The sequence below is a fragment of the Hyperolius riggenbachi genome, chromosome 6 (genome assembly GCF_040937935.1).
Source record: "Hyperolius riggenbachi isolate aHypRig1 chromosome 6, aHypRig1.pri, whole genome shotgun sequence".
Taxonomy (NCBI): domain Eukaryota; kingdom Metazoa; phylum Chordata; class Amphibia; order Anura; family Hyperoliidae; genus Hyperolius; species Hyperolius riggenbachi.
Window position 1 is genome coordinate 9,266,439 of NC_090651.1, and position 13,449 is coordinate 9,279,887.

Consider the following 13,449-nt stretch of genomic DNA (forward strand, 5'->3'; position numbering starts at 1 on the left):
GATGGAGCCAAATACAGGGCAAACTTGGAAGAAAACCTCTTGGAGTCTGCAAAAGACTTGAGACTGGGGCGGAGGTTCAACTTCCAGCAGGACAACGACCCTAAACATAAAGCAAGGGCAACAATGGAATGGTTTAAAACAAAACATATCTATGTGTTAGAATGGCCCAGCCAAAGTCCAGATCTAAATCCAATCAAGAATCTGTGGCAAGATCTGAAAACTGCTGTTCACAAACGCTGTCCATCTAATCTGACTGAGCTGGAGCTGTTTTGCAAAGAAGAATGGGCAAGGATTTCAGTCTCTAGATGTGCAAAGCTGGTAGAGACATACCCTAAAAGACTGGCAGCTGTAATTGCAGCAAAAGGTGGTTCTACAAAGTATTGACTCAGGAGGCCGAATAATTACACACACCCCACTTTGCAGTTATTTATTTGTAAAAAATGTTTGGAATCATGTATGATTTTCGTTCCACTTCTCACATGTACACCACTTTGTATTGGTCTTTCATGTGGAATTCCAATAACATTGATTCATGTTTGTGGCAGTAATGTGACAAAATGTGGAAACTGTCAAGGGGGCTGAATACTTTTGCAAGCCACTGTATACACACACACACTGACAGATATATACACACACACACACACACACACACACACACACACACACACACACACACACTGACAGATATATATACACACACACACAGATCACATTATACACACACACACACACACACACACACACACATACAGATACACATACACACATATACACACACACACACACTAAGGCCCAGTGCACACCAAAAATGCTAGCAGATCGTCAAAACGCTAGCGGTTTTGGGAGCAGAGAGCCGACATCTGCCGGGTGCACACCCAGCGGATTTTGTATGAGATCCGCCGGCCGCATCCGCGTGGCTAATGTATCTCTATGGGCTGGTGCACACCGGCGGTTTGAGGTTTTAAGCAAACCGCAAACATGCAGCAAGAGGCACGTTTGTTGCTTACTAAAAACCTCAAACCGCCGGTGTGCACCAGCCCATAGAGATACATTAGGCCGGCGGATCCGCCCGGTGTGCACTGGGCCACACACACATATGCAGATCACATTATCCAGGTGTCAGAGTCCCCCCCCCCCCACACACACACACAGACACACTCACACAGGAGCTGGGGCAAAATCCTAATTTGTTCATCTATGACTCACTTTATTCTGGTGTATTGGGTGAGATGCTGATCACCGGAGCTGAACCTGTATGTAAAAAACGTCCCCGAAATTCATCTGTAGACTGTTTATTTTATTCTACACTTTCTGCCATTCATATGAAAATAAACAATCTGGATTTGATCCGTCGGGTGACAGTTTGGGGCCGATGAGGTAAACATGCGTTGCTATGGGGAGAGGAAGGGGCCTGAGGGTGCAGGAATGCAAACAGAGTGGGAGGGGAGTGGAGGGGAGCAATGCCCTTGGGCTGCGCTCGGCCGAGGCGATACGTCAGGCAGATTGGCAGCCGTTTGTACAATCTGGTTTACCTTAGGCACAAACCCAATGGGCCCTGTGCAGTGTAGCCTGTACCACTGAAGTATGTATGTCACATTTTTTTTTTTAACATTACAGGTGCACTTTAATGCTGATTTGTAATGAAGAGACATCACACAATAGGTTTCAGCTGCTGCAATACTGTCGCCCCTGAGGAAGGACACCGCACGAAACATGTTGTGCATTCTCTGACTTGCTCCACTACAGCAGCAGCTGTGGCAGCGTGGTGGCGTTGCGGTTAGCACTCTCTCCTTGCAGCGCTGGGTCCCCGGATCAAATCCCAGCCAGAGCACTATCTACAGTACACAGAGTTTGTATGTTCTCCCAGTGTCTGTGTGGGCTTCCTCCGGGCAATCCAGTCTCCTCCCACACCCCCAAAGACTTACAGATATGCACATGCGCCATCTGGCTGAACTTACAGGACGCGTTATGGAGGATCCAGAAGGCGGAGGGCGGCGGTGTTGGAACGATCAGGCCGGAGAGGGGCCTGGAGGAAGCCCAGGTATGAATACATTTCTTCTATCCCCACGTCTCAGGTTCCCTTTAAAGGAGAACTGTGGTGAGAGATAGATGGAGGCTGCCATATTGTAATTCCTTTTAAGCAATACCAGTTGCCTGGCAGCTCTGCTGATCCATTTGGCTGCAGTAGTGGCTGAATTGCACCCGAAACAAGCAGCTGATCTTGTCAGATCTGTCAAAATTGTCAGAAACACCTGATCTGCTGCATGCTTGTTCAGGGCCTATGGCTGAAAGTATTATAGGCAGAGGATCAGCAGGACAGCCAGGCAACTGGTATTGCTTAAATGGAAATACATATGGCAGCCTCCATACACCTCTCTCTACAGTTCTCCCTTTAAAAGACCACTATCGCTAAAATTGTAAAATTTAAAATACATGGAAGCATATACAAAATTAGAAGTATGTTTCTTCCAGAGTAAAATGAGCCATAAATTACTTTTCTCCTAAGTTGCTGTCACTTACAGTAAGTAGCAGAAATCTGACAGAACCGACAGGTTTTGGACTAGTCCATCTCTTCATGGGGGATTCTCAGCATGGCCTTTATTCTTTATAAAGACATTCCCTGAAAAGGATGCATACAATGATGCTGGCCAGATTCCCTTCTCGCTACACAGTTTTCGACAGTTGGACAGAGCAACTGCCATTCTCTATGCGCTTTTGAAGCATGAGAATACCTCATGAGGAGATGGGCTAGTCCGAAACCTGTCAGTAATGTCAGATTTCTACTACCTACTGTGACAGCAACATAGGAGAAAAATAATTTACGGCTCATTTTACATCGTATGTACCTAGTATTCAAAATGTCAGCATTCCAATTAGAGTGTTGTCATGGCCTCACTGTGGCATTCGGAAGGTTTCGCTGGTCGTTCACTAGCCTCACTGTCCACAGGGCCTCCTGAATACCAGGAAATGTTCTACAGGTGCTTTCCTGTTTCAACCAGCCAGGGAAATACCCAGACTTGATGCCAAAGTCATAAGGTTATGATTCCAGTTTATCTCTTTCTTACAGGTTCCCTTTACACAAAGGTCTTTCCTCTCCCCAGCGTCTCGTCACAAAGATCTCACCTCTCCGATATCCTCCAGACCCTCCCCACTAGCTGGTGACCTGCATGCTCTGGGGCGATTAATGATTGACAGTAATGTGTAGTAATGGGAAGCTCGATGTACAGTCATCTGCTGAGGAAGTCCAAGTACCAGTGTGGGGCACCACCACCGCTCTCACAACCCCAGCCAGATAAGAGCATGGAGGAGATGGAACATTAACTACACGGCAAACAGAGCGTTCCGGGACAGGCTGGTACTCCGTGGCAGGGGACAGGCCGGAGGCATCCTCCGAAATTACAACCCAATAAAAACCAGGAGGTGGCTTCTTAATAGTATCTTCAACATCAACCAACATAATAAAAACCCGGCAATCAATGAGGCTTTGCAGGTGGTTGGGGCCGCTTCTGAGCGCTGATGGGCCTAACTAAGATACACATAAGCCAAACAGCCATAAATAACACAGAGGAATGTCAATGTTTGATTTTCATACAAGGTTTGAGATATCGGAGGATGATTCATTGAAAGTTATTAGTGTCCTGACGCATCTCAAATGTTTAGCAGTACAGTTATGATTCACTAACAGTAACCGATCTATACGTGTGATGCTGGTGCTATAGGTTCAAACTGAAATATTTAAAAAGGAACTGTTACGAAAATCTTACAATTTAAAACACATACAATTAAGAAGTACGTTTCTTCCAGAGTAAAATGAGCCATAAATTACTTTTCTCCTATGTTGCTGTCACTTACAGTAGGTAGTAGGAATCCGACAGATTTTGGACTAGCCCATCTCCTCATAGGGGGGTTCTCAGGGTTTTCTTTATTTTTAAAAGAACTTAGTGAATGGCAAAACAGTGTTCAGTAAGCAGGGAGGCTGGCCAGCATCTTTGTATAAAGATTTTTCAGGGAATGTCTTTATAAAGAATGAAGGTCATGCTGAGAATCCCCTATGGAGAGATGGATGGACTAGTCCAAAACCTGTCGGTTCTGTCAGATTCCTACTACCTACTGTAAGTGACAGCAACATAGGAGAAAAGTAATTTATGGCTCATTTTACTCTGGAAACCATGTACTTCTTATTTGTATGTGTTTAGAATTTTAAGATTTTCGTGACAGTTCATCTTTAAAGAGAAACCGTAACTAAGAATTGAACGTCATCCCAATCAGTAGCTGATACCACCTTTCCCATGAGAAATCTATTCCTTTTCACAAACGGATCATCAGGGGGCGCTGTATGGCTAATATTGTGGTAAAACCCCTCCCACAGTGTGATGTCAGGACCATGGTCCTGACAGTTCCCTGCCTGTGAACCACATTGCATTGTGGGAAATAACGGCTGTTTCCAACTGCCAAAAAAAAAAAACCACAACTAGCATCTCCTTCCACTGACATCACCTGCCAGCAGTAAAATGTCCCCATTTTATAAATGTCAGAATTTAAATCAAAAACAAACACTGACTAAATCATTTACACATAATTATTGTAAAAATGAAGCATTTTTTACTACATTATACACTGGATTTCTTCTTTAAAGCAGCACTATCACGAAAATCATGAAATATAAAACACATGTAAACACATACAATTAAGGGTGTGTTTCTTCCAGAGTAAAATGAGCCATAATTTACTTTTCTCCTATGTTGCTGTCACTTACAGTAGGTAGTAGAAATCGGACAGAACTGACAGGTTTTGGACTAGTCCATCTCAGCTTTTTTTAAGCACTTAGTGTACGGCAGTTGCTCAGTCCAACTGCCAAAAAAGTGTGCAGCGAGCTGGGAGGCTGAGCATCATTGTATAGATCCTTTTCAGGAAGTGTGTTTATAAAGAATAAATGCCATGCTGAGAATCCCACATGAAGAGATGTACTACTCTAAATCCTGTTGGTTCTGTCATCTACTACCTACTGTAAGTGGCAGCGATGTCAGAGAAAAGTAATTTATGGCTCATTTTACTCTGGAAGAAACATACCTCTTATTTGTATGTGTTTACAATTATTTTAAAATGTATAATTTTCCGTGATAGTAGTGACAGCACTGCATTCAATAACTGAAAAATCCTGCAGCTCACTCAAGCCTGCTTGAAGACTTCCATGTGAACTCTCCCCTCCCCTTCTTTGATGACTCATGCTGTCATCTCTCCATATAGACAGCATGAGTCTTCAGAGGGAGGGGTTAGGAGCAATCACATGGTAACAAGCAAGTTTGGCTGCCACTCAACCGCAGGAGTTTTATATGTTCAAGGTAAGGAGCAGCATCTGTGCGATTATTAAATCTGGCTGTTTCAGGATAGAACAGAAAATTCATTAAAGGGCGACTCCAACGCATATGAGAAAAGTTTTACACGTAAGATTTCTCAGAGAAACAAACCTAGTTGTGTTCAGAGTGTGAGCGCTGACGTGACAACACAAAACCCCAGCATAGTGTGAAAAGACCCCACAGCTTGTCCTTAGCACATACTGTATTATCACATTCCTGGCAGTGGGGACTGGGGCATTATATAGGGGGGGGGGGGTATGAAGATAAAAAACAGAGGAAACATCACTCCACTATACACTAAATACACGGTGATCATCTGTGCTCACTTGGAATGGGGGATGAGGGGATATAAAGGAGGGGGAACTCTAAACACAGGGAAGGTATGGGAGACACTAGTGCAGCATATACTACTAGTACACTAATGACACTGATCGTCCACTAGGGGGCGATATAAGGAGGGGTAGTCAGGACACAGGGAGGGCACAACAAACACTAGTGCAGCATATACTACTAATACACTAATGACACTGATGGTCCACTAGGGCAGCGATAGGCAAACTTGGCTCTCCAGCTGCTAAGGAACTACAAGTCCCACAATGCATTTGCCTTTATGAATCATGACTGTGGCTGTCAGACTCCTGCAATGCATTCTGGGACTTGTAGTTCCGTAACAGCTGGAGAGCCAAGTTTGCCTATCGCTACACTAGGTGGATGGAAGGCAATATAAGGAGGGGTAGTCAGGACACAGGGAGGGTCTGGGAGACACTAGTGCAGCATATACTACTAATACACTACTGGCACTGATTGTCCACTAGAGGGACATGGGGGGCAATATAAGGAGGGGTAGTCAGGACACAGGGAGGGCACAACAGACACTAGTGCAGCATATACTAGTACACTATGGGCAGTGTTTGCCATGTACGGGGGGGGGGGGGGGGGGGCAATAGGGGGGGCTCTTACTCTGCGGATGTGCTGCCGCTCATGCTGAGGGAGAGAAAACAGAAGACATGACGACATGCAGTAACAACAATAACATGCTGGAAGAGTTACAGTATATAAAGAGATCACACAGCCCACACCCTCCCCCCAACATTGCTCCTCTGCTGCACTGCTGCCCCCTACAGGTGACCATACACAACTATCCCATACAGAGATCACACAGCCCACACCCCTCCCCCCAACATTGCTCCTCTGCTGCACTGCTGCCCCCTACAGGTGACCATACACAACTATCCCATACAGAGATCACACAGCCCCCGTGCCCCCAGCATCGCTCCTCTGCTGCCCCCTACAGGTGACCATACACAACTATCCCATACAGAGATCACACAGCCCCCGTGCCCCCAGCATTGCTCCTCTGCTGCCCCCTACAGGAGACCATACAGGACTATCCCATACAGAGATCACACAGCCCCCGTGCCCCCAGCATCGCTCCTCTGCTGCCCCCTACAGGTGACTATACACCACTATCCCATACAGAGATCACACAGCCCCCCGTGCCCCCAGCATCTCTCCTCTGTTGCCCCCTACAGACGTGCAATCACTATACACCACTATCCCATACAGAGATCACACAGCCCCCGTGCCCCCAGCATCGCTCCTCTGCTGCCCCCTACAGGTGACTATACATCACTATACACCACTATCCCATACAGAGATCACACAGCCCCCGTGGCCACAGCATCTCTCCTCTGCTGCCCCCTACAGGTGACCATACACAACTATCCCATACAGAGATCACACAGCCCCCCGTGCCCCAGCATTGCTCCTCTGCTGCCCCCTACAGGAGACCATACAGGACTATCCCATACAGAGATCACACAGCCCCCTGCGCCCCAGCATCGCTTCTCTGCTGCCCCCTACAGGTGACTATACACCACTATCCCATACAGAGATCACACAGCCCCCCCGTGCCTCAGCATCGCTCCTCTGCTGCCCCCTACAGGAGACCATACAGGACTATCCCATACAGAGATCACACAGCCCCCGTGCCCCCAGCATCGCTCCTCTGCTGCCCCCTACAGGTGACTATACACCACTATCCCATACAGAGATCACACAGCCCCCCGTGCCCCCAGCATCTCTCCTCTGTTGCCCCCTACAGACGTGCAATCACTATACACCACTATCCCATACAGAGATCACACAGCCCCCGTGCCCCCAGCATCGCTCCTCTGCTGCCCCCTACAGGTGACTATACATCACTATACACCACTATCCCATACAGAGATCACACAGCCCCCGTGGCCACAGCATCTCTCCTCTGCTGCCCCCTACAGGTGACCATACACAACTATCCCATACAGAGATCACACAGCCCCCCGTGCCCCAGCATTGCTCCTCTGCTGCCCCCTACAGGAGACCATACAGGACTATCCCATACAGAGATCACACAGCCCCCGTGCCCCCAGCATCGCTCCTCTGCTGCCCCCTACAGGTGACTATACACCACTATCCCATACAGAGATCACACAGCCCCCCGTGCCCCCAGCATCTCTCCTCTGTTGCCCCCTACAGACGTGCAATCACTATACACCACTATCCCATACAGAGATCACACAGCCCCCGTGCCCCCAGCATCGCTCCTCTGCTGCCCCCTACAGGTGACTATACATCACTATACACCACTATCCCATACAGAGATCACACAGCCCCCGTGGCCACAGCATCTCTCCTCTGCTGCCCCCTACAGGTGACCATACACAACTATCCCATACAGAGATCACACAGCCCCCCGTGCCCCAGCATTGCTCCTCTGCTGCCCCCTACAGGTGACTATACATCACTATACACCACTATCCCATACAGAGATCACACAGCCCCCGTGGCCACAGCATCTCTCCTCTGCTGCCCCCTACAGGTGACTATACATCACTATACACCACTATCCCATACAGAGATCACACAGCCCCCCGTGCCCCCAGCATCGCTCCTCTGCTGCCCCCTACAGACGTGCAATCACTATACACGACTATCCAATCAGGGAAACACAGAGCCCTGGCAACCAATCAGAGATCACCTGCAATCACTGCTCCAGGTTATGGAAACATCCCGGCTTATTTCAAGCTATTGTTCAGGGTGGTCAGTATAGCTGGGATAGAATCTGACCATTCATGAGAGAAATCTCCAAGGAGTGGGTGGGGCCAAGCAGAGCAGGTTCATTCACAAAGCAACCCCCTGGGACCTAGCGAGCTTCAAGGGGCCCAGCTGACACTTCCTCTGACCGCTCTCTCATCTCAGCTTACCAAGAAGACAATAGGAGGACGCGAAGGCTAGTGCCTTACCTGAGCCCAAGTCCTTTCATTATACAGTCTGCATGAGCAGTAACAGGCTGGGTGCTAGGAAGGGATGCTAGTAACAACCGCTTCTTGCAAATGTTACACTAATTGTACAAATCTTACAAGTGGTCCAATCAAATGTAGCAATTGCTGAATTTCCAAGTTTCCATACATTTTCATAACATTTACATCAACACAAAAACATTAGCAACTCATTGACTATCCCTATTGGGAAGTTAAAAGATTGAAGAGAAATCCCAACTGATATCCCATAATTATGGTAGGATTAGAGTGTGAGCTCCTCTGAGGACAGTCAGTGACAAGACTATGTACTCTGTAATGTGCTGCAGAAGATGTCAGTGCTATATAAATACATAATAATAATATGGTAGGACATTACACTATGACTATGGTAGAATTAGATTGTAAGCTCCTCTGAGGACAGTCAGCGACATGACTATGTACTCTGTAATGTGCTGCAGAAGATGTCAGTGCTATATAAATACATAATAATAATATGGCAGGACATTAGACTATGACTATGGTAGTATTAGAGTGTCAGCTCCTCTGAGGACAGTCAGTGACATGACTATGTACTCTGTAATGTCCTGCAGAAGATGTCAGTGCTGTATAAATACATAATAATAATATGGTAGGACATTACACTATGACTATGGTAGGATTAGATTGTGAGCTCCTCTGAGGACAGTCAGTGACATGACTATGTACTCTGTAATGTGCTGCAGAAGATGTCACTGCTATATAAATACATAATAATAATATGGTAGGACATTAGACTATGACTATGGTAGGATTAGAGTGTGAGCTCCTCTGAGGACAGTCAGTGACATGACTATGTACTCTGTAAAGTGCTGCAGGAGATGTCAGTGCTATATAAATACATAATAATAATATGGCAGGACATTAGACTATGACTATGGTAGGATTAGATTGTGAGCCCCTCTGAGGACAGTCAGTGACATGACTATGTACTCTGTAATGTGCTGCAGAAGATGTCAGTGCTATATAAATACATAATAATAATATGGTAGGACATTAGGCTATGACTATGGTAGGATTAGACTGTGAGCTCCTCTGAGGACAGTCAGTGACATGACTATGTACTCTGTAATGTGCTGCAGAAGATGTCAGTGCTATATAAATACATAATAATAATATGATAGGACATTACACTAGTGTATGGCTATGGTAGGATTAGAGTGTGAGCTCCTCTGAGGACAGTCAGTGACATGACTATGTACTCTGTAATGTGCTGCAGGATATGTCAGTGCTATATAAATACTTAATAATAATATGGTAGGACATTAGACTATGACTATGGTAGGATTAGAGTGTGAGCTCCTCTGAGGACAGTCAGCAGTGACATGACTATGTACCCTGTAATGTGCTGCAGAAGATGTCAGTGCTATATAAATACATAATAATAATATGGTAGGACATTAGACTATGACTATGGTAGGATTAGAGTGTGAGCTCCTCTGAGGACAGTCAGTGACATGACTATGTACTCTGTATTGTGCTGCAGAAGATGTCAGTGCTATATAATACATAATAATAATATGGTAGGACATTAGAGTATGACTATGGTAGGATTAGAGTGTGAGCTCCTCTGAGGACAGTCAGTGACATGACTATGTACTCTGTAATGTGCTGCAGGAGATGTCAGTGCTATATAAATACATAATAATAATACTACACACAGACGTGGATAAAGTCATGCGCAGAGTCAGAATGGGCGGCAGGGAGGCGCTGATAAGGGTGTGTTTAGGACAGCAGCCAGTGATGGAATAACATGCAGGAATTTGGGCTCGGCTTTTGGGCACAGGACCTGGGAAGACAATTGGCTCCGTATCCAACAAATACTCTGAATACCGAAACATTTCTGCCTGGAAAGCCCCCTCTCTTTCTATGAATTTACATTTACAATGTGGCTTTCTGTTGTCCTGGCTCGCTGTCATGTCCGTCCCTCTCTTGGGATGTGAGTGAAAGTTTAGTGACCCGAATAAACAGCGAATGTGGGAAGAGTAATTGCCGGTCATGTTCGTGTATAACCCTCGCTTGTTTAGTTCATCATAATAAAGAGTCTGATTATCCGGCATGGGGGACATCGTCTTGTAGTATAGCGCTCTCATCTCTCTTGCGTTGCAGTCCCGACATAACAGTATCTGTGGGGAATTTGGGTGTTTTCCAATCTACCCATGGGATTCCTCTGGGCACTCCGGTTTCCTATCAACATTTCTCAGAAATTCACCACACTGGAAACAATACATACCTGGGGCTTCCTCCAGCCTGATTGCTCCCTCGCCGTCCTCCTCTGCCTCCTGGATCCTCCACGATTGGCCCAGTAAAGTCCTCTAGTCATTTTTATTTTGCCCACACGTGATTAGGGTGGAGCCTATTCGTTCCTTTAGGCTGCGATTTCGCATCTGGAATCGTGTGCAGAAAATGGCCAAGATCCGCAGCCAGAGGAAATAGGCCCTTAAGCCTGGTACACATCTTCAACTTTGATTGGCCAATTAAAATTGAAGGTGTGTAGCAGGCTTTACACTGCAAGCTATTTTTTTAAGGGCCCTTTCACACCGGCGTGGTGCGGTGCAGTGTTTTTACCGCCCAGCAATGAAAGTCTATGGAGACTTTCATACTGCAACGTTACGTCACGACCGAAATGACCTTTTCACCGCATCCCAGACGCAGGGCCAGAAATACGTTACCGTGCGGCTTCTGCGTTGGCCCGGAAGCCATGTTAGTCTATGGCGACAGGTGATATTTAAAAACTGACTGACGCGACGTCGTGGCACACATGGGCAGAAGCGTATTTTTACAATACGCTTCTGTGCACTTCCGCATACCCCGGGGCAGGAAGTGACAGCAAGCGCATGTCACTTCCTGCTTGGCCCAATGCCAGATGGGGAATACCGCGTAGTAATACGGTATTCCCCAAGGACCGTTTCTAGGGAGTGATGTGGTGCGGCGGAAGTGAAGCTGCCGCCGGCTTAAAACGCAATGTGAACCTGGCCTAACAATGTGACGCCAGCCTCAAGCTACACGCCAAGGCCGTCTAAGTTTGTGTTGTGTTTATTAAATGTATTGCCCAAATCTACATGCACCAAAATCTGCATTAGTCAGTGGGCGTGTCACTGGGGTGCAAATAAATGTGAGCTGATTAAGAATTATGCCAATTATTATGAAGATCGATTGTAAAATCGACTAATCGACTAATCCAATCCAATCTTGCAGTCAAAGCGTTTGGTTTGATCCGTTTTCACGCTGCATAGAGCTGCAGAAACATTTGCATAGTTCTGCAATTACTAAAGATGGCAACTAACAGTCCAATTTCTAGTGAAAAACGTTTGCGCGATCAGAAATTCTGATCGGAAGAAAAATCGTTCACTACACCATCAACGAACCAATATTTGCTTCCTATCTATCACAACCAATCAAGAAAATCCAAATTTTGGTTTGACAAAAGTCCAATCGGACGACTATTTTTATAATCGTTCATAATCGATTGTGCCCATCAACTGAGATTATTTTCAACCAATCCGATCAGAATTTCTGATCGCTTAAATGATTTTTCGCTAGAAATTGAACCGTTAGTGGCCACCTTTAGAATTATTTGTACAGTTCAAGTAAAGTAGAAAGTTGGTAGAGATGGTGGCAAACTGCTCGCCAGCGAATGGCTATGGGCAGCCTGACCCCAGGGCCGGCGCTATCATAAAGGCAAAGGAGGCAGCTGCCCCAGGGCCCCAGAGCTTGTAGGGGCCCCCAGTGGCTACAAGAGGAAAAAAAATTTCAAATCGGCCTTATAGTTTTTGAGAAAATCGATTTTAAAGTTTCAAAGGAAAAAAAATACACATTTAAAAACCAGCCGACATTAATGGTTAATAGCAAATCCACCTTAAATTCTAGAAACCCTAAATTTGCAGGATATGTTAAGGAGATCATTGGGAATAAGAGGAAAAAAACATTTTTTCAAAAAGACCTTATAGTTTTTGAGAAAATCGATTTTAAAGTTTCGAAGGAAAAAAGTATACTTTTAAATGCGGCAAATGTCACTTTTAGTAGCAAACCTAACGGTAGTGTAATTTTACATGTATCAAAAGAAAGAGCAATAAATTTCCTGACGGGGTTTCCAGGGGGTCCATACGCAGCCGCAGCGCTTTGGCCAGGGATCGCTATACAGCCACAATATGGCTGTATGAAGAGCCCTGGCATTTTTTCCTATTTTCCCAAAAAATGTTTTATGTTTAGAGTGTGGGAATTTTTTTTTTTTTTTTATTATGTGGGGTCCCCCCGACTGCAAAAAAGGTCCCTTAATGCCGATTTTTGCTCCGGGGTATCTGTTGGGGGGCCCCCCAGGTTTGTTTTGCCCTGGGGCCCCATTGTTGCTTAAAGCGGCCCTGCCTGACCCTGTACTACTTCTGGGTCGCAATGACCTGCAGTGGTACGCATGCCCTGGCCCGGCGGTGCTCTTCCATGATTGCACACTTTGTAACGTCACGCTCATGCGCAAAGCGTGCCCGGCCACAGGTGCGCAATCAAGGACACGCACTGCCGGCATGCGTACTAATGAATGAGCTTGGCCCCGGGCATGCGTACTACTGCGGGACATTGCGACCCGGAAGTAGTACAGGGCTGGCCTGCCCATAGCTTTGCTGCCCTAAAAGTTTGCACTGAGCCAAAACTTTGTACCAAATGTCTTTTAGATGTCCCCAGCGCAGGAGTATGGGGACACAGAAACGCCTGTAGACGTCCGCTGCAGGTGGAAGTAGTTTTGTACTGAAATGCCTTGA

The 13,449-nt window shown here is 46.2% G+C and overlaps 1 protein-coding gene across 14 annotated transcripts in view; it reads right to left on the reverse strand.

The window, feature by feature from the left end:
- The window catches only part of GRAMD1B (GRAM domain containing 1B), a 464,835-nt gene that overhangs the window by 58,549 nt on the left and 392,837 nt on the right, over positions 1–13,449 (reverse strand). For 10 of the 14 annotated variants that reach the window (XM_068238819.1, XM_068238817.1, XM_068238820.1 and 7 more), the window contains one exon: positions 6,318–6,341. The exons of the other annotated variants lie outside the window; for them this stretch is intronic. In XM_068238819.1, coding sequence (XP_068094920.1) covers positions 6,318–6,341 — 24 coding nt within the window. The remainder of the gene's footprint in view (positions 1–6,317; positions 6,342–13,449) is intronic. 14 annotated transcript variants of the gene reach the window in all.